Here is a 22,636-nt window from a genome sequence, read left to right on the forward strand (position 1 = left end):
AATAAAAACTGAATTGTGTATTTTTAAAAAGCATGTATAGGTTTCCCTTTTCAGCAATACTTGAAGATAACAATATGGATTAGAAGATTGCAGCTAACTAAAGTCAAAATTTTAGGTTTTTAGCTGAATTTCCAGTATAATAGTTACTAATCCAAAGTACTAAATTTGAATGAAAAAAAACTTCAATATATTTATTTCATTTATATGACCAGAAGGCATCACAATACTTAACAGATGGTTGTGAGCCACCATGTGGTTGCTGGGAATTGAACTCAGGACGTCTGGAAGAGCAGTCAGTGCTCTTAACCCCTGACCCATCTCTCTACCCTCCAAAAGCAAGTCTTACCAACAAAAATGAGTAACAAAAATTGTGTATTCTATTTCATCACAAGAGGAGATCTAGCAATTAGCTGCAAGGGAAAGAGCAGAAAATACAAGTTAAAGATATTGAACAATGTGTTGATATTTAGTAGGGTGCTGAATAAGTTAGAAGGGAAAACATGTAAAATCCTGGAATCAGATGAAAACAGAAACACAATATTTCAGAATCTGTATAATGAAAATGGCCCTGAGTGGGAAAATTATAGCTTCAAGCATATTTAAAAAAAACCAGAGAGATCTTAAACAGAGAACCTAATACGTAACTCAAGGACTTTCAAAAACAACACCAAACTGAATTCCAGATTAGCAGAAAAAGAAGTAACAACAGCCAGGTCAGGCTGCACCTCCCTCTCCATCCTAACCACAGCAAACAGCAAGCAATGCTAAGGGCATTAAAAACATTGCGTCCTTGAGAAATAGCTGGAAGGTAAAGTGTTTTCCAGGAAAGGTTACTACTGTCCATCCCATGGGATAAAACTGTCCATGGTGGAAAACAGAAGCTGAAAGCTCATCTGGAAAGAGGAAGTTCCGCAGGGAGCCTCACTGATTGCCTCAGTTTCCCTGTTTGCTTTTCTGTTGGTAAGCCCTGGATTTAATAAAGTTACTTTTGGTTGTTCTCTCAGTCATGCTACCCCAGTCATCTCTGCTCAGTGCTGTAAACTGATCTATATGAAAACATATACCATCTACTTACTATTCCTATCTACTACTGTTGCTTGACCCCCCCTCCCCACCTCCCCTTTGTTTGCTAGGTAATAAACCCATCCATTTGAAACTGCAAGCACAGGTATTATAGATCAGTCTCCTACAGGACACAGCACATATTTTCTCTCATATGCATAGTGTAGACTTAATGATACAGATATATGAACCCAGAAGCAGAACTATTTGGGAAAATGGAGATTAGTGGCAGTTGAAGGTGATAGGGAATGTATAGAAGTTAAACAAATTGCATGCTATACTTGAATGGAAATTTCTTTCTTTGCTTTAAACAATTATTTATTTAGCTGGGTGTTTTAGCATATGCCTTTAATCCCAGCACAAAGGAAAACAGAGGCAGGTGGATCTCTATGAGTTCAAGCAAGCCTGGTACACATAAGGAGTTCTAGGTAAGGTAGACCATGAGATGGTGAGACTCTATCTCCAAATGTTAATTAATTAATTAACAAAACAATTAATAATTAGATGTTTACGTGTCTAAGTATACGTGTATACACCTTATACATACAGTGCATGAAGCTTGAAGAGGGGCTCAGATTCTCTGGAACTAGAGTTAGAGATTGCTGTGAGCCACCATGTGGATACTGGCAGCAGAACCTGGGTCTTCTGCAAGTGCTTTTAACCAATAACCCTTTCCTCCAAGGCACATCTCCTTCCCTTCCTCCATCTTTTGAGGTAGGGTCTCTGGATCTCATATAGTCCAGCCTGGTCTCTAGCATACTGAATAGCTGAGGCTAGCCTTGAAAACCTGACTGTCCTGCTTCCATCACAGAACAGTACCCCCAAACCAGGAAATGAGAATGTCTTGCACAGTGCATCACTTGGTGAAACAAATTTACACAAAAGAAATACTTTTTAAAAAGAAAGGTAACCGTTTTCTTATTCCAAACTCCTTTATAATGGTATTGTAATATAAATCACATTATCTTTTAAGGTATTCTGATATGCTTGATTTGTGCCTACAACCAAATGTACATATGATGGTACTTTAACCAAGGAGAGAGAGGATCATGAAGAGAAGAGAGGAGAGATATCGGTTGTGGCAGGAACAAAGAGACAGTACTCAAGGGAATGCACCGTTTAGAAGGCACTCAACATTTGACTCCACTTCCCTGCATCTCGAGAGTGTCAGTCTTTCACAAACATCTGGTGATGGTTAAGTACCATCCCTGGCAATCAGCAGTGCGCTTGAGTATTGCACAGCAGGATAGCGTTTTGTATTTTCTCCTTAAGCAGGAGTGAAGCTGGGCATGTTGAAACCTGCGTGCTGGCCTCATGTTGTGGCAGCTGGGACTTTGAGGAAGAGAGGATGAGACAGTGACAAGGAAATATGATTTGGTGGCAAGGGTAATCCAGACTGGAGGAAAATAGACGAATGAAAGCACGGGCCAGGTAAGAGTAGAAGCAGAAAGGGATGCAAGGTGTACAAGGGAAAATTAGCATCTCTACCTGAAGCCCACCTCAGCTATGTGTGTACAGGCAAACTGTGAGCTTGGGTTGCCTGCTTGTGTGCTACAGTGCTGTGCCTTATACTTGTGAGATCGCAGGCTAGTTACTTGTTTTTAAGCCTCCATTTTCTCATTGAAGAAACAGCGACAATAATGTAAACCACTTCACAACACAGGGATTCTACCCATTTGTAAAGATAAAGCAGTTAGAACAATATATGTCACAGAAGATTTGACAGGTGTTACCTCTGTCATTGTAATTTTATGTTCTTTTAATGATAAAGATATCATTTCCATGGCTACCTGAGCTCTAAAATTATATAGAGGCACAAATGCTACTAAAGTATTAAACTGGGGGCACTTCTGCCAGTTATTGTAGGCATGCATAGATTAAAAGATAACATCCAAGTCATCTTGATTAAAATATATGTACTGTGATAATATATAGTAAATATCCTTAGAATTGATTTTCCCCTTCAGCCATTTGTACATTTCTAGCTGTAATATTTGCCAGCTACTTGTCACTTCCTTTCCTTTTTTTTTCTTTTTCCTTTTGAGACAGGGTTTCTCTACGTAGCCTTGACTGTCTTGGAAGTCCCTCTGTAGACCTGGCTGTCCTCGAACTCATATCTGCCTGGCTCTGCCTCCCAAGTGCTGGGATTAAAGGGGTACACCACCACTACTACCTGGAGTGACTTCCTTAAGTATTACATACTAATATTATGAAGACCATAACAAGGAAAAGCAAGTGGATATTTAATAAGCTCGTATATGAGTCATTACAATATACCTCATTCAGAAAGAAGTGTTCACACTTAGAGATTAACCACGAACTTTCTGTTTTTCATTTGTATCTGATATTCAGAAAAGGCTGTTTTTTTTTAATGTAGCTTTTAGTTATTAAGTTACAGGCATATCTGGATTCCTATTATTCTTCCCTCTTTTCATGCAGGCTCCTTGAGAATGCTGATACGTAATGAGATGTAAAGGACCAGCTCACAAAGGCTCCAGAAGCAAACAAATGAGTGGACCAGGGATGACTGGGAGTCGGCTCTAGCGTTATTACACATTATATTCTATGGGCAATAAGTGGCATACTCGTAACCTGGAGAGACACCGAAGATAATGTATACACCTAATTGAAGGACACATTTACTTGATGGCTACTTTATTATTTTTCTTTTCTGTAAAAAATGTACTTGAAAATTTCCAAGACCCAATTTCAAGTTAAATCATAAGTAAAGACTTTTGGCTATTGGATTGAAGGAGAAGTCAGGAGCTACCATCTCCTGCCAGTGAGGAGCTCCTTCAACAGGGCAGCAATCAGCCCTGTCCCCACTTGGGGAGTTCAGAATCGATTGAGAAGGGGCTCAGCCAGGGAAAAGCAATTCTTTTCTAAGCAAACCGAATTGCACTTGTATGAAATGATCTAGCATGTATGACCTTTCCAATCTGTGATTTGGTAAAACAGGATTTTTAATTTTTTTTTTAATATCTGACTTCTGAGATACCTTTGGAGAAACAGAAAATGCTAGGATAGGTAGTGGTGATTCTAGTCTTTGGAATTTTCTTTCCTTCAGGCTAAACAGCACAGTATAGAATTCATTTTTCTATGTTCAAAATCTAGTATCTATGGATTTTATAATTAAATGTGCTCAGCCAAACAAAATGACCTCACAGCAAGGAGACAAATAAAAGTTTCAGATTTCATGTTATCAGGATAAGGGTCCATAGCAATGTATAATAATTGTAGACTTAGTATAGTGTGAACCTAGGGTCGAGGTTGAAGACAGGGACACCCTTCAGCCAGCCAGGGAACCTGTTATAGAAGCAGAAGTCTTGCCAGGTGCTGAACTGGGTTTGCCTTTTCCAATTCATGTGTTGCAACCCTTATGCCCAGCATCCCTCTAAATGCTACTGTATTTGAAGACAGAGTATTTAAAGAAGTGGTTAACTTAAAAACGAAGTTATTAAGGTATGTCTAAATTGAGTATGGTTCATGTTCCATATCCCAATAAAGTACACATACAGCTAGAGAAAAACAAATTATGTGAAGACAGAAGGACCATGAAGAAAGATGTCCTAGGTAGGCATCACCTATGCCAGCCCCCTTAGTTGAGACTTTTCTTCCAAGACAGCGAGACAGTCAATTTCTGTTGCTTAAATTTTCCAGTGTGGGTCAGACTGTCTTTGAATCCATGATTTTCTGCCTCAGCTACCTAAGTATTCAGATTACAGGCATGCATCAGGCTATCTGGCCTGTGATCACTCCCCTTCCATATCAGTTAGAATAATTTTCAACATCTGATACTGCTTCTTATATCTGGAGATGGTGCTGTTATGTAAATGTGTCTAATTTTTGGCAAATGCTATAGCTTTGCTATCTATGTGCCAAACCATTTTACAGAAGGGATGTGTCCATTTTTATTAGTGAGTCATTTTCAAGTGCACCGGACACTCTAGACTTAGCTGGCCCAAAGCTATCTGAGAATTTCCTCTTTGGGATCAAAGTATGGAAACAGGACCCTGACAACCTGTGCTAGATGCAGGGTGCTGCAGATGCCTGGGTGAGGCGTACCCAACAACGGAGGACAAGGCGTTTCCCAGCTTAGCGGAGCAACAGGTGAAAGCAAAGCATAGCAGGATCAGTATGTCCCTGCCTCTGAGATGGGAGCCATCATCTCTGCCAGGTAGGGCCACATCAGGTCAGCATCTAGGAGTCTATTTGGAGATCATGACACCAGGAGGGGCATGGAGAGTGAAGAAGTGTGAAGGACGGACTTGTATTGCTCACTTGAGAGTGGAAGGGAGGTCCCTGAGGCCCTCTGAGGAAGCTGGGAGGGGCTGTCAGCCTGAGGTTCCAGGGGTTCACCACAGGGACCCATGATCACTGCAGCCATGACCTCTGCTTGTTTGCCTTATCCCTGGGGCTTTGAGGGCCTGGGAAAACACAGGTTGTGCCAGGGAATGAGAGTATAAGGCCTGGTGGCCTTACAGTTTGTATGCATTAATGGAAGATGCTAGTTGATTCTGGTTTTTTGCCCAGTGTGAAGGATCCTGGGGGTGGGGCGAGGTGGTGGCACACTTAAAAGGAAAACTACGCTAGTTTTTAAATGGAAAAAAAAGAGAGACATAAACATGAAATTATGTGTCAGTCAATAAAAGGTTGGCAGGCAACCTTCTACCACGCAAGGTGGTAAAGAAAATAGGTTAATTGCTCTTGAGAGAGAGAGTGTTTTAATCTTTAGAAGGCTGCAGAGCTTGGCATGGTTGAGCTCTATGACAAACAGCAGCCTCTGAGTGTGTGGGAGATGGATTGTGGGACAAGGGAGAAGGACATTTTCCTTCTGCCTAGAAGGATACTTGTCTCATATTTCAGGTTATTCTCAAGGGGCCTGCTAGTCTTTCTAGTTTGGGGCTTGGTTGGCCACCCACAGCACACACACCATCAAGGAGGTCACAGTGATCTTGAAATAAATGTAGATAAGAGGGAAGAATTAACAAAATGGTTCCTCCCTCCCTCCCTCCCTCCCTTCCTTCCTGCCTTTCTTTCTCTCCCTTTCTTTTTAAAATGTGCCACCAGTCATAAAGATCCAGGTCTTGCACATGCTAAGCCCTCACCTTATTCTGTATTTCCAGGCATTTGCCTTCACAGAGATAGAGATTTAGCTGCCCAAGTTGTTTCTCAACACTAACACAGAGCAACAAATAAATTTCCAATAAGAATAAACAATTTCTTTCCCTGACATGCTACCTTCAATGGTGCAGCGGAGAACGAGTCATTTCCTAATCGTACAGCAGCCTATCGAGCTAAAAATTGTCTTGAAAAACCAAAAAAAAAAAAAAAAAAAAAAAAAAAAAAGAAAAAAGAAAAAAAAATTGTCACGAGGGCCAGGCTTACCGTCTATCACTGGCTTTGGCTGGGAACTCTTGAGCCGTAGTGAGGGCCTGAAGCGGGTTCGGTCGTTGAAGCTCCAACTCTTCTGGACTTTGGTGGGGCTGCCCTCGGCAGTGATGTCAGTGCTCGGGGATCTCCTGTCACCTACTGATGCTTGTCTGCTCTTAATGCTCTGGCCCCTTGGGCTAGCCATGCGCACTCGCTCCTTAAAGCTCAGCTTCTGACTGTGGAAAACAGAGCCACGGTTATTCCATCGAAACAAGCATCTCTCATTCCTCAGGGGCGAATGCTTGGATGAAACTATAAGGCCATTTACAAATCAATAGGCAAGAGCGTGTGCAGCAAGTAGGAGCCAGAAATAGATTTTTTTTATTGAAAAAAAAATAAAGAAAAGAGCGACATTTAATCATGCTGTGTGTATTTATTTGAGATCAGTCTCACTCTTGTGAGTAAATACATGCTCCTTGGATTTATGTAGGAAGGAAAACGACCAGGTAGAACACTTTGTGCCCAATTTCACTGAAGATAACCAAAAATGAGTTTGGAATTCACTTTAAAAATTGTTGGGTGGTTGTAGCTTTCCCCTCCATTGTTAAGTTCCTCTTGTTTGTTTGTTTGGGAGATCTTTCTTTGGAACTCCTAAGCATCGCTACAGGTAAACAGGGATGATGGTTACATATGTACCTACATTCAGCATGCATTGTATACCCCAGGCAAGATTATGATATCCATAAATTCATGCAATCTCAAAGCAATCGACAGCACTGCACACATATATTAAACACATGACACTTGACATTATGTTCTTCATTCTTGGGAAAAGAAACCAAACATGGGGTTTGGTTGGGGGGCAGCCTCGACATGTAATGAATGAGGTGATTGACAGAAAGAGATGCAATGTTGACAGTTTTCTGCCATGAAAGCAAGCTACCAGGAAGATCACTTTTATCTAAACATTCCGTTCTGTGGTACTGGATGGGATCAAGCTGCCGTGGGATGGTCAAGGATGTACTAGCAACAGAATCCAAAATGAATCTTTACCCTTCCATGGTTAAGATGTGTGTCTTTTGTGTTGTGTTAGGAGGAGCAGGTAGGAATTATGGAGACAGGTCTCTGACTCATGAGAAAACAGGAGTAATATAGCTATCTTTTAAAATACATACATATATACTTATAGGAATCAAATGAACTGTGGAGAGTGTTATATGCCCCAACATGGTTTTGTTTCACTTATAAAGCGCTGTGCTATTCATTAGAAAGCAACACACAGTTATCAATGCGAAGGGCCCAGTGCTCTTCAGAGACTGAAGAAATAATGGAGCAATGGGTCTGAGGGTGAGTCGCTTAGCACAGCTCTTGTGAGTCATGCTGCAGCCTTTGTGGGGGATGAAGGCAGCGTGCTCATGGATAAGGACTGTCTGAGACCAAGTGAAGGCCTTGTCTTCTCCACTTACCGCAGTGTCCACGGTCCCCAGCTGCAGCATGCCAACAGCAAATGTGTTTAGTGGGTGTGTGTCTGGCAGCTAACGAGAGATAGTAACATTTGTTTTTCCATGCCTAGCTGCTTAACCTCTGCGGGTCTAAAGAGGTGCCATGTCTGATGTGAAGTTGTGTACATGGAAACAAATCATATCATGAACAATGGTGGTCTGACAGTCTGGTTAGCACTAAAGGAGTTGACCATGCAGCTGACACCTCCTGGCCCCAAATGCAGACACAGCCACTTCCAGCACAACTAGCTGAAGGCACATGCAGGCTGGGCAGTTTTGTGGTGAGGTCACGTGAGGTCAAGAATTCTGTCCAACAGCCCCGTCGGTCACAGGCTTTATCTTGACAAATGTATGATTAAATGATAGGTTACATCAAACGACAGCAACAGAAAACAGCTAACGAGCACATTGTTTTATATTCAGTCTAGGTTCTCCATATCACCCCATACCCTTAAATTACTAAGAGAAACCTGTCAAAGAGATAGGTGAAAAATGCCTACTTTCCCTTAAAAGGATTTTAATTATAAAAATTTCTGATCTTTAAAAAAATTTTCAGCTTGTCTGTACCGTAACTTAAATTTTTGATGATGTAGTTCAGCAAACATATGTTCGTTTCTGCACCTTCATTTCCATAAATGGCTGACTCAAGTAGACACAGCTAAATGAGAACCCCAAGTGTTCTCACTGTGTTTGACCTTGTCTCTTACCTTTCTGGAATTAATGCTAATTGCATGGAAGGTTAAGTTTAAATGCTGGAAAGCTACATCTCTTTCCTAATCCAACTGAACAAACAAGAAACGGGTAAAATATAATCACCAAGAAATTAATATAAATTCTATTTTATTCTTTTTTTAAGAACTACAATTTTTAAAAAGCTTAAAAATTTTCTAAAATAAAACAGCTTCAGATATCCCATGATTTATTTATGATGACAAAATATTTGAGAATCACCCCTGTAACATATCATTACATCATTACCTCTACAAGTTGATGAAACATTTTTTAAATCTACACACATTAAAAATTGACATGTTAATTCTGGGTACCATTTTCTTTTCGGTTGTCTTTTAAATTTAGTTTATTTTATTTTGCGTGTGCAGGCATTCTGTCTGTCTGTCTGTCTGTCTGCGTGCCCTGTGCATGGCTGGTGCTTAGAGGCCAGTAAAGGACACCAGATCCCCTGGAGATAGAGCTATAAATAGTTGTGAGCCACTAGATGGCTACTAGGAATCCAACCTGGGTATTGAGGAAGAACAGCTAATGGCCTTAATTTGTGGGCCATCTCTCCAACCCTTCCTCTTTAGCATTTCTAAACTGTAAAAAGATTTGCTAACTTCTAATATTAAAAAACAAAAACAAAAAACTAAGCTATGTATGGTAGGTAGCGCATGCCTTTAATCCCAGCACTTGGGAGGCAGAGACAGGCAGATCTCTGTGAGTTTAAGGCCAGCTCATTTACATAGCCAGGCCACCCAGGGCTGTAAAGGGTGATGTTGTCTCAAAGACAAAAGCCAAACTAGACCAAACCAAATCAAAACACAAATTAAATTCAATAAATTACATGCTAAAATAGAGAAAATGTAATGCTTTCTTTTCTCTTTTGACACAAAAGTATGAAAGTTTAGAGTGGCATCTTAACACAGAATGAGTTTTTCCCAAGAAAAAGTTCTGTTTGTGTGCCCTCTAATGGAAAGTTTTCTTTCATTGGTTTGTCTACATCATCTCTCCTTTGGAAATCAACAGAACATCTTGATTAGATGTCTAGTAAACAGATTAGGTGGCTGTTATCGAAAGCACACATCAATTAAAATTATTGTCACTTGACTGGTACATAAAAGTTTCCATTACTTTCTTGTTTTCTGTTTTTATTTATTTATTTATTTATTTATTTATTTTTTTGTTGACATTTAAAAAATGACTTTTGAGGAAGATTTTTTCTGTCACAGCATTTTTCAGAAAGCTTGCCAAGGATGATTTCCCCAGGAGAGCAAGTGAGTCTCGATCTGGAGAAAGCAACCAAAAGGTCACAGTGGTCATTGATTGGAGCCTCTCAGTATGCAATCCCATGTTCCCAGCTGAGCACCATGCTCCAGGGAGCCTGCGGAACTGCTCTGCAAGGGGATTCATTTTTCTCTAGAAGCAGCTGTCCAAATCACTCTGATGGCCCGGCATGCACTCAACTGTTAGATGCTCCCTGCCAGGGAATCTTGCGGCTTCATAACTCCGCAGTAATCCACGAGGGCTTACGCCGCTGCCTCTATTGTTATACATAATTAGTGTTTTAGCCCTTCATAGGATAAGCACCCTACAAACTGTCGCCTCAGGCACAATATGGCAACCCAGCCACTACCAAACCAGCGCGTGCAACAGCTTAGCAGTTGAGCAGCCACCAGGAGGCGCCAACAGGCTGACTGCCAGTACTATGCCTGCTTTTCATTTCATTTTATTTATTTATTTATTTTTGTCCCAGTGATAAGAGTTTCGAAGCAGGCAACAGGCAACAAGGAAAATTACAAGCGCGCTGAGAACCTCATTCAAGAAGTCCCTAGGAGAGTGAGTCTATAAAGAGGGCCCAGGTGTAGTGGCGCCGTATCCTGATCATGCACCTGAGGTTAGTTGGCATTCTCAAATCTCATGTCAACAGCTGGGATGCTGGGTACCTCTGCTTCCGTGAGGTGTACACTCTGAAGAACTTCTGCTTATTACTACAGAACTTACTAGGAGTGAGGGAGATAGAGCAGTGTATTACTAAGCATTTCTCCACCAGCGGAGAGCTGAAGGCTTTCTGTTTCTAAAGACAAGCCGTTTGACTTGACTTTCTATGAGAAGACAGTACATAAGCAGCGCGTGCTCTGCAGTTCAGTAGTGCTGCCTGAGATACAGCCAGTGCTCTTGTGGTTAGGCGCTGGCAGTTAGATTGGAAATAATAAGCATTATGAGCGATGAGAATATGTGTCAGGATCTGTATCGTATGAAACGGGGAAAATAAACTTCTCTAATAAATATCAATGAATAGAGCATAAATAATGGGGGAGCCAAACTTTTAGAAAATTTATGAATGAATATTTCTATAAATCAACAAAGTAGATAACAGTTGCTTTGAAGTTAAACACACACACACACACACACACACACACACACACACACACTTGATTTGTGTGGAACTAAAGTTATAGTTAGCATATAGGTAAATAGTTGTCAGGTTGAATACCTGTTTAAAAGTTAACAGAGAAAGGATTCTATATTAGTACTTTATAAAGATTAAAACAATCGCGTACTTATTAAGTCCTTGGCTGTTTATAAAAAAGTAAACCACTCCCTTCTATAAATAACGTGAACAGATGGAAAGAGTCTTTTTAAACAATTTAATATTTGCCAGTAAGGGCCAGAGCTGATTATGTGGGGAGGAAAGTCAAGTCCGGTCTCACTGAATTTAGCTTAATGATACATGCAGATCATTCACTACACACAGAAGAAAAAACAGTAGTAAAAAAAAAATAAAAGCAGAAGAAACAGACAAACACAATTTCTTCTACAAGCGTTCTAGAGTTCTTTCCCAGGAGCCACAGAATTGGACCAGAACACACTGGAGTGGTTTGGACAAAGCACTTAATGGGCCACAGAATGATGTCCTGAGATACCTGTGCCTTAACACACATGACATGCATTTCAAATCAGCCTCATGGATGCTTGCTAAAGCAATCTTAGACAGTCAGCGGTCTTAGAAGGCTGAGGCCGTGTTAGGGATGCTTGGTAGATGGAATATAAGGCCCTGTAACTGAAGCAGGTACACAGTCAGCCATCGCTCACTCAGAGGACAGGAAGGAGGCAGTGAGATTCACAGTTAATCCCTTAGTCTCTGTGGATACCATCTGCTTTTGTTGGGATAAAAACTTAGACAGGAAGAAATAAAACCTTATATTAGTGCAGTGGCTTGCTGTCTGTTCTCTGATGACTTAGTCAAGGAGGAAGGGAGGAAAGATAGGAATTCCAGGTCAAAAGACTGTGGTAGGATGGCCAGATGGGTTCACACATAAACTCTTCTCTGAAAATGACAGTGTACTCCGTTCCGAGAAGTACTGTCCCACTTAAAAATGAGCTGGAGATGTTACTTAAGGGAGACTTAATTAGAATGGAATTAATAAACACATCAACATGCATTTTCGATTAAAACTATCCCAATGGGATAACAGGGCAAAAGAAGAGTAACAGAATAATAACACTAAGGAAGATGGAATTATGGTCTCAAAATAGGTAAGGAAACATTATTTCCAACATTATACACTTGAGCAGTAGCTATAACAAAAACTTCTCTTCCATCTTTTAGTTTACAGTTTTAAATTAAAAAAAAAAGTACTAGTCGCAGTGTTTCTTAGCCTGGGGTGTGAGAATCTTTGTTTAAAGTACATCCCAACTTCATAGAAAGTAAGATCTCTTTTCTTAATCAGAACATCGAGAAATAATTAATCAAGGGTGATGTATGTTTGCCCTCCATCCATTTACATTCTGTGGTGTCTTCTGTGGACAGGGCTCTTATTCAGTGATGGGGCCAGCTGCCTGTGAGAAAGGTAATGCCTGCAGTGGTGCGCTGATCTGAGGGTTTTAACAGAAAGACCAAGAGTTTCCAGACTCTGAGGTATCCAAAGGATTAAAAGAAAATCAGCTCTTGCTGGTGCTAACACTTGTCTGTTCTGTCTAAACTACAGCAATAACCAAATGGCCAAGCACGAGGTCAGAAGGAGGCTCTGCACCTGGGTAGTACCAATTAATTCACTCATTTGAAATGAGGTCAAACATTAATCAATATTATTCCTAACCTAGAATTGCTCCTCTCCAAGTGTATAAGCGCATTTTCTGTTGTGGATATTTTGCTTCAGTAAGGGCAAATGTATTACATTTTGTGATGCTGCTGTTGTTATTGCCATTACGATAGTCTTTCTGCATCCATTATTGCAACATTATAAACTGTCTTGTCTACAGAGCACATGGGAGAATCTAAGGCAATAATACAAAGGGAGTTTCAATGCATATCATTTTTTTAATAGCATGTTTCAATTTAAAAGAGAGAAAAAAAGAAGAAGCTTCCAGCTTATTTCCTATGGTTCTTGCAGTGTCTTGTTTTCAATGATTTATTTTTGACTATGGATATATGTGTGTGCATGTGCGGGTGTGTAAACTACTTTAGTGCAGTGACTAAAGAGGCCAGTAAAGAATGTGGAGGATCCCTCGGGCTGCAGTTACAGATGGGAGCCCCCTGACACGGGTGCCTGGGAATGAATGTGTGTCCTCTGCAAGAGGAGTACGTGCTCATGACTTCTGAGCACATCTATTTTGTTGGCTGTGTTTTCAAAAAGTACTTGGAGTGGGGGAAATTTTATTCTTCCAGTCAAGAATAATGTATTGAGCACATTTTCTGTTATCACCTTACATAGGAGATACAGTCATAATTGGGGAGAGGGTCCTCCAATAACAATAGGAGCAGGGACTGCCTCTGACTCTGTTGCTTGCCGTTGGATGCTCTTCACCTAGCTGGACTGACTGGTCTAGTCAGGCCCGAGAGGAGAGGGTGTGCTTAGTCCTGCTTAGACTTGATGTCCCAGGGCAGGTGGGTACCAAAGCAAGACTTACCCTTCTCTCAGAAGGAGAGGAGATAATGGGGGAGGGACTTGTGAGTGTGGGGCTGGGAGGAGAGGGGAAGGGGAGTGGTACCAGGTATAAAATGAATAAGTAAATAAATTAAGGGAGGGGGAGGTAGAGAAACTGAGTGGTGATATAGGACTGGTTTCAAGGTTGTTCAATGTTCAATGCCTGCAGAGAAGCAAAGAATTTCACCAGGTCATTCTTCAAGTCATGAACCTAGCTGGGTGGTTTTGCACACATTCAGATCTATAAGTGAACTAACTTTAACAACATTAGTCACAAGTCTGTCGAATAGATTTTAACATTTGAGACAGACGTGGTAAATTTTCTGATGTACTAACCTTAGGAAATGTGTCCTCTGTTGTTGTTACTACTGGCCCAAGGTGACTCCTATCTCAGGATTGCTAAAGAGGCCATGTTTATTCAAGCACCTATACATTACCTATAATTTCCTGTTCTCTTGTCAAAGTTTCATTTTGGAGGATGAAACTAAGACAGGTGACCCTCTCCACTAGTTCTGCAACCTGTGCTATTAGACCCTGGAGACAAATTACCCTCTGGATAAATTGTAGATAGGTCATTCTGAGACCAAGCCTCTGAAATATCAACAAAGAGTAAACACAACTCTGAGATGTCTATGCAAAGATGGTGCATGACCCAATGACTGAATTTCTCTTTGGTTAGAAACGTCTTTTGAAAATAGCAACTCATTGGTTAGCTAATACTTCCTGTAATCATTGCTCATGGGCATCCAGCATCCTTTGCTTCAAGTCTTTTCCTTCTGACGTAAGAGAGAGTTCTGAATGCATTGGCTCAGCTGCACAGAGGGAGAACTTAAGGCAGGGTCTCATACTGTATTCAGCACCTGCCAGCATAGACATCTTGGTCTGGAATTTTTTTTTTAAAGTATTAATGCAGAAATGGCTAACGCAGCCTTGTCACTCCAGAGGAAGTTTCAGAACTAGTCAAGTAATACATAAATATTTTCCAGTTGATGTTAACATGAACTCTTACTAGAAGCTAGCTCAGGGCATGAGCACACCTTGCTTTCTCTTTACTGAAGCAAATGGCAATGACAGGAAAAATATAGACATTTCCTGTTTCTTGTTGCTTCTGCCTGTTACTACTTGTATTTCATTGTGGAGATCTACAGCCTTGCCTTTCAGGCTTTGCTCCCCCTTCCAGACCTTTCCTGAGACTTCTTACTTATGACGCTTGTCTTCTATTCCCCCTGGGTCTTTCCAGGAGGAGCAGACATGAGGCATCTGGGGAAATTGTGGGAGGGGTCTTCTTCCTGAAGACGAGATCTTGTCTGTGAAAGTCATAACCAAGTGAACTTTATTGCTCCCTGGGCTGGAGATATCCCACACAGGTGGTTCTTGCCTTTCGCCTTTAGTGTACCTCTAGCCAAATTTAAAAAAATAATAATAAGAAAAAATTCTTATCTCAAGAAATACACTCTAATAGAGTAAAGCCTATCCTAGACTACCGTCCATTCTTTCTCCTACTAGGCCATTAGATAACTCTATTTGAATACTTGGGAAGGACTTCTGTTTGGGACAGAGGGAGACAAGAATAATCTTGGGCCATGATTATTTTGCCCCTGAACATTCCAGACCTTACAGATTGTTAAAAGGCACTGAGTGGGTTAGGAAAAAAAAATTCTATTCCAGAGGAGGAAAAAAAAAAAAGAATCGATAAAACCAGTAAATGGTGCAGGCAATCTTGTGAAAGGTCACTTTTAATCATCAGGCATTTGTTGATCGATTTTACTCATGAGGCACATTTAAAACACTGGTTAGGCATCTGATTTATAAACAAACGTGAATGTAGCAGAAGAGAGCTCACAAACCTGCTTGATGCCTCCCCTTGTTCTTTCCTTCAGGTGCGTGCAGACAGGAGAGAAATGATATTAAGCCAGTGAGTACATTTATAGCATTTGATAATGGCCCAGATGGGAGATGGGTAATCAGGTCCCTTTAAGTAACCCCCTTTAAAGCACTGTCCATAGAAGCAATGCTATTTATAATAACTGTGCACAGCTTTCAAGCATATGTTCTTTGTGGCAGATCTGAGACAGCACAACATTACTTGGCAAATCCAAACCTGCCCCACACAGCAGAATACCACACACTGTTTGGTTAAGAAACTATGCTTCAGGTTGAAGACGCTTTAGCAAAGGCTCCGGGAGTGTTGCTGAGTCCAATATGGCTGTGGTCCCTGTGTCTTGGGCAGACTTTTAGGAACAAGCCCTGGAGGCATTAATCGACGACTGTTGTCTTGTTCTTCAGTCACTTACTGAGGTAGATTATTTTTCTCTTATATGAAGAATGAATTTTCTTGCAGTAAATAAAGTGCACAGAAAATCTATCTGAAAATTTCTCTTCTTGTGTGTCTCTGCGTTACTGCTAAATGGGAAGACATTATATCAGAAAGTGTCTACATTGTGACTTCTCTTTTATTTTATTTTATTTTAGTTAGATATTTTCTTCATTTACATTTCCAATGCTATCCCAAAAGTCCCCCATACCTTCCCCCCTCTCCCCACCCACTCCCACTTCTTGGCCCTGGCGTTCCCCCGTACTGAGGCATATAAAGTTTGCAAGACCAAGGGGCCTCTCTTCCCAATGATGGCCTACTAGGCCATCTTCTGATACATATGCAGTTAGAGACACGAGCTCCGGGGGGGTACTGGTTAGTTCATATTTTTGTTCCACCTATAGGGTTGCAGACCCTTTTAGCTCCTTGGGTACATTCTCTAGCTCCTCCATTGGGGGCCCTGTGATCCATCCATTAGCTGACTGTGAGCATCCACTTCTGTGTTTGCTAGGCCCCGGCATAGCCTCACAAGAGACAGCTATATCAGGGTCCTTTCAGCAAAATCTTGCTAGTGTGTGCAATGGTGTCAGCATTTGGAGGCTGATTATGACTTCTCAATGTAACCCATAACATCTCCGCAGCTTGATAATTTCCCACAACTTCTTAAAATATCCGAATCATTCTTTGAGATACCATATTTCCCTGGGCTTCACCCTTTGTATAAGCCTTCACCCATTTTGAGAAGCAAAATCAGGAAAATACTTTCCTGTATAAATCCCCCTTTTAAAAAGCTTTGAAAGAGAGATAACTGATATTGTTCATGTAGAGTGTACATAAGAGGAAAGCCATGGCCTGGAAAGAGAAAGAAACTTCTCCTTTATAACCTTGGCAGGTGTGAAGAGGGTTCAGGGGGCCAATTCTCTCTGCATCTCCAAGACTTGAAGAGTTGTTTCTTAGACCCATCTTTCACCCTACTCTTTGATATGAGAATGGGGAGTGAGATCAACTAAACACATCCCCAGATTGATGGGGGAACCAGAGCACATGTCTGCTGTTATTTAGCAACAATAATGTCATTGTTAGCAGTGCTGCTGGTAGAGTTGACAATGATAATTTCTTTAACCCTGATGAGCCCTAAGTTGCTTTCCTATCAACATTTCTCTTTAAAGCTTATGTGCATTTCATAATATCTGCTTTTACTGTCTATTCTTGGCATCTTTGGGTGTCTAGTTCCTGAACCATGAAACCAACTTACTCTGGTTTTCCCTGACTGCTTTCTGCTTAGCCTTGGAAACAAAACCTTGGGCACAGTCAGTGTTCAATGAGCACTCACAGAATGGCTACACAGATGAATGGATGCAGTCTCTCTCAGAATCACTGCAGTATGAACGCTAAGGAGTAACCTACCATGTAGGTGTAAAGAAGTTTCAGTCTTTTGCATTGCATCAGCTTGCATTCAAAAACCTAGTTAGTTTTAAGTAAAGCCATTCTGTAGATTATAGTAAATTATTTTTCTCATAAACAGAAACTTGACTGAAATAGGTTTCCTTTCTAAAGCAAAGGTTCTAAACTTGGCTTCAGGGAATATGAGAGTGTATTAAATTTGTAGGCACAGTTCTGATTGTGTGTGTGTAGTGGATATTATCCTTGGGAAAAGGGCACGATTTCTGTCACATTTCACTGATTTATAAAAGAACAACAATAATAACTGCAATGATTATGAACCTCAAGAACAACGAGGTGTCTCAGGGGTGGTTTGTGTTGGGCGCCCAGGTTCAATGCATGGTACCAGTGACTGCTGAGTCCTTTGGCTGACTCACTGTTTTTCAGTAAGTGAGGCTGGAACAGAAGGTTGTGGGGAGAAGTGAGGGAAGGCATGGCTGATGGGCTCAAGGGAACAGGATGGGGGCAGTTGTTTGAATCAATCCTCTTTGCTGTTGCCCCCACTTAACACGGAGAAGAGGTGAGGAGTAGTGTATGAACAACATTCTAAGGGAGGCACTTAGAGAAATTGACTCATTAGTACGTTTTTCCAGACCTCGGGATGACTTTTAATTCAAAACTGTAGTGAAGTGGGAAGGCAGATAATCACGTGTAATAGACCACTGCCTTCTGTCACTAGAGACCCTTCAATAGCTTTCCAAATACTCTTCCTTCTTTACTTAGATCCAGAAAATTTCCCAGAGATGAGAACTATGATGTATGTGTGTGCACGTGTGTGTACATGAGTGAGTTAGTGTGTGCATGCTTGTGCATGTGCATGTTTGTGTGTGTATTTTGTGTGTGTGGATTCCAAGCAATCTCCCTGTAAAATTAGTTGATGGGTCAAGTGATCTTTGTTTTTCAAGACCTGTTGCTTCATAAGAAGAGACATTAGAAAACTGCCATATCTCTGTATATCTCATATTCTTTAAGACTTTGGTCATGGCCTATGATTGTTAAGGAACGATGCCAATTCCATGTGGTTTTACGGTTGAGTTGCTGTTAAATAGTTTAAACTTCTTTAAAAACAACAAAGAGAATAAAACAAGTCCCAGAGTGAGACTTCTGCACACATATGGTTTGTTTAACAAACTAGAAAAGACTCAACTCCAGCACCAGCTGCCCCACTGATACCTACTTGGTAGGGCTGCAGGTGTGCAAGGCCTTCAGATGTGGCTTCCAGGTTGCAATGGAAACAGATTTTTCATCAGCTGCATAACTACGCCAGACACACTGCATGCGGCACCCAGGAGCACGAGAAAGAGCAGGAAACAGAGTAGAAAGAAAAGGACAATTATTTAGTTACTATAGGCTACGAATCTTTTCCTCCTTAAGTGTAGCCCTGACACGTGTGCAGAGGAAGAAGCAGATACACAAGCTACTTCGGCATTTTCAGTGGGTAGTTACACACGTCAGAATGTCTTTCAAAACCAAAGTGTTCGACAATGAGACAAGACAAATTTAGAAATGGTGAGGGGGAAAATGGTGTGTTATCTGATACAAAATCAGGGATGGTTAATTGGTAACATGCATACTAATGTTCTAGATACTGGTTCAACTGTCTGACCATAAATGTGCATTTCAGGGACTTCTGTTTAGTTGTCTTATTTAACAGGACAGAGGCAAAGAAATCACCATGAAAAACAGTGAACTAATAAGTCAACGACATCTAGAAACTGGTGCTGATTTAATTAATGGACTCTGTAAGTTGAATTACACAACACTTGTAAGGTTTAACCTGCTCAGAGGAGAAGGGGAGGGGAGATGACAGAAGGATTATGGGAAGGGGTGACTGGGAAGTAGGTAGTACATGGGATGTAAAGTGAATAAGCAAAAAATAAAATAAATTTAAAAAGTGATATTGATCACAAAAAATTTCCAAAACAAGATACAGGGAAAAATATTCTCTCAGATTATAAGTGAAAAAGTAAGCAAGGAGTTAATATTATCATCCAAGAAAATGTTTATATGCCTTTGATGTAAAACATAGGCTTGTCTACATTACATAATCGTTCCTGGCATATAAAATGGTCCTTACAACCAAGGCGTGAATTCAGAGGCGTGTTTTGTAGATGAGACAAGGAGTGTTGGCAAAGAGCTTCGGTCGCAGTTGGGAAGGTTGAGATAGTGTCTTCAGTTGATGGACTCTTGGTCAGAACCTACACCATCCACTGGAGATTGTTTTTTTCTGACTGCTTGATGGCTGGGCTTGGAAGAACTTCTGATTCACATTGAGAAATCACCTGCACTTCCTTTCCTATGCTGGGTGTGGAAAATTTATTTATTCTGCATTGAGCCTGCAAATAACTCAAAATAAAAGGCTGAGCATTTGCTCCAATTTCTTTGGAGAAACTCTGTGTTATGATGAGTTACTTAGAGCTTTCTGTCTACTGAGGCAAACTCATCTGAATGGGGCCACATTCCTACTCTATAACCATCACATTTTGAAACACAGTGAAGAAAAAAGCAATCTAACTACATTCTAGGCAACCACAATAGAAATGCTTAAATATGTTCATCAAAAGATATGCAATATATTTGGCTATTTAACTACAGCTGGAAATTCCCACACATCTATCAATAGTTGTGTAAATAGAAGCCCTGTAATAAGGTCACGTGATACAATGTGTCTACATAGCAACAGCTCACTGTAACTATGCTTGACAGTATGGATGGATTTCCTATGAGTAATTTTATGTGCTATAAACAGGACACAGAGGAGCACTTTCTACAAAGTTGGGAAAATGAGAAAATACTCTACTCTGTTAAGAGGTAGCATAATAGTTTCCCCTGGTGGGATAGTGATGGAGAGAGGGTATTCAAGAAGTCGTATTTTGTCTTTCTGAGTGCGGGTTAATCGAGACTGCTCAGTTCTCTTAGGAAATGGACTTATTTTTATCTGCACATTATACTTCAGTGAAGTATTCAGGCAGTGAGATGAAAAAGTAGAAAGAGACACAGTAGAAACTGAGATGTTAAGTTTTCTTTTCATTTTTTCTTACATATTTTTTGAAGCAGGATTTTTTACCTGAATGCTTACCCACATGGCTTCTGTTGATTTAACCCATACATCTGTGGAAATTTGTGCTAAGCATCTTGACATGTTATAGACTGTAAAGCAACTGCCATCTTACTGTCCTGAAATTCTAGTGTTTGGAGTTGTTGACATAAAGTTTTTTAGAGTGACTAAAATAACCAACAAAGACACAGACATCTTGTTATTATTAGCAATTTTGGTTGTTGGAGACAAAGTTTCACCATTACACCACAAGCTGGCCTTGAATGTGTGGTGATTGCCAGCATCAACCTCTTAAGTGCTGCAGTTATAGGGTGGACTTAGTAAAGTTGTGAGGTCCAGTGATCCTCAGCTGATGGCAAAGTATACTTGGCTACGTTAATTGAACAGTTTCCATAGAGGCATGGTGCATCTGTGAGATTAGATCTGAAAGTAAGACCTTTGCACAACTAGATATAATGGACACACTGAGTCCATTCAACACTAGTTGGGGGGAAAAACCTACAATAAAAATACACTAAAAAAGGGGGGGGGGACAGGGAGGGGTCAGAGAGTACCTGTTAAATGTCATAAACCATCGAGGGAATGGAAAATTGAAGACTTGCTTTTATAATACGACTTAGTTTTTTGATCTTTCTCTATCAAATTGAGCTTAATGTCTGAGCTCTTGGTCCCATCTTCTCTTGTAAAAGATGCCTTGTAAATAAGACACAGAGAAGGGCCAGGGGACATCTGTTCCAGAACTGAGATTAGTTAATGATCAACATGGAGATAGAGAATGTCAGGTGTACTACTGCCATGTTTGTTTTATTATGCCTTTAGTTTTAGGGATGACGATCAAAGCATTTCCCCCTTTCCTTTTTCCTTTCCTTTTTCTTTTCTTTTTTTCTCCTTTTTCCTCTCCTCTCCTCTCCTCTCCTCTCCTCTCCTCTCCTCTCCTCTCCTCTCCTCTCCTCTCCTCTCCTCTCCTCTCCTCTCCTCTCCTCTCCTCTCCTCCCCTCCCCTCCCCTCCCCTCCCCTCCCCTCCCCTCCCCTCCCCTCTCCTCTCCTCCCCTCCCCTCCCCTCCCCTCCCCTCCCCTCTCCCCTCTCCCCTCCCCTCTCCCCTCTCCCCTCCCCTCCCCTCCCCTCCTCTCCCCTCCCCTCCTCTCCTTTCCTCTCTGCATATACATATATGTTTATATGCATGTATATATGTATATACATAATGCATATATATGATATATATACATATATTTCCTTTTTTATTAATCATTTTATTTGTTTAAATTTCAAGTAATATCCCCCTTCTCAGTTTCCCCTCCACAAATCTCCCATCTCTTCTCCCCTCCACTTGTATCTGCAGACACCAAACCCAGACAATATTTTTGATGCCAAGAAGTGCTTGCTGACAGGAGTTGGTATGGCTGTCCCAAGAGGTTCTACCAGCACTTGACCAATACAGATGTGGATGGTCACAGCCAACCATTGGACTGAACATGGGGACCCCAGTGGGAGAGCTAGGGAAGGGACTGAAGGAGCTGAAGGGGATGGCAACCCCATAGGAAGAACAACACATTTATTTCCTAAATAGAGCCTGCTCAGTCTGTTAATGTTACTTATATGTGTTTTCCACATAATCCTGTGCTCTCAATAACTTCCTCCTGCCCTTGACTTCCACTAATTGCTTCTAGCAATTGAAATTCAAGTCCCCATTCATATGACCGGTACCCGATGTTCCTGTATTTAAAGTTCAAATCATAGAGTATAAAATGAAATAGTCCCTTTCAGGGATCCCTGTGGATCCAAATTAACCAATTCACGTAGCATATGTAACTCTGAAGAACAAGTTAATAGAGTGCAAATAAAAACCAAACTTACGATTGTGGTAGTGTAGGCAGGCAAACAAATTTGAACTTTAGTCTAGAGTACAAAACCTACAGAGTTCTCTGTGTGGGGGCTACTCCGTTTGTATTCTTTAGACCAGTACAAGTATAACTCTTTTGACTCTTTCTAAAAATAGTCCAGAAAATTTCAGCTGACCATCCAAAGGTAGACTAATACTGAACTTACATTTTTCAAATGTATGTTCATGTGCATGTTTTAAAATAGCAGTCCTGAAAGCAATCATTTCTCCATCCATGCTCTTAATTCTTGCATAATTTCTATTTTAGTAACGGATGTACTAAATAAGACTTTGTGTTATGGCATCTTCATGTGTGCATGTGAAGTGCTTGGGTCATGTTCAGCCTTCCAGGATGCTCT

At 40.8% G+C, this 22,636-nt stretch overlaps 1 protein-coding gene across 4 annotated transcripts in view; it reads right to left on the bottom strand.

Moving 5' to 3' along the window:
• Kcnq5 (potassium voltage-gated channel, subfamily Q, member 5) overlaps positions 1–22,636 on the bottom strand; it is a 564,252-nt gene that overhangs the window by 52,555 nt on the left and 489,061 nt on the right. For 2 of the 4 annotated variants that reach the window (XM_011238368.1, NM_023872.3), the window contains exons 8-10: positions 18,517–18,611; positions 15,430–15,456; positions 6,451–6,671 (exon numbers count right to left, since the gene is read on the bottom strand). In XM_011238368.1, the coding sequence (XP_011236670.1) occupies positions 6,451–6,671; positions 15,430–15,456; positions 18,517–18,611 (343 nt within the window). Of the gene's footprint in view, positions 1–6,450; positions 6,672–10,597; positions 10,655–15,429; positions 15,457–18,516; positions 18,612–22,636 lie in introns of all 4 variants that reach the window. The other 2 variants (NM_001160139.1, NM_001310477.1) reach the window with 2 other exon arrangements.

The sequence above is a fragment of the Mus musculus genome, chromosome 1 (assembly GCF_000001635.26).
Source record: "Mus musculus strain C57BL/6J chromosome 1, GRCm38.p6 C57BL/6J".
Taxonomy (NCBI): Eukaryota; Metazoa; Chordata; class Mammalia; order Rodentia; family Muridae; genus Mus; species Mus musculus.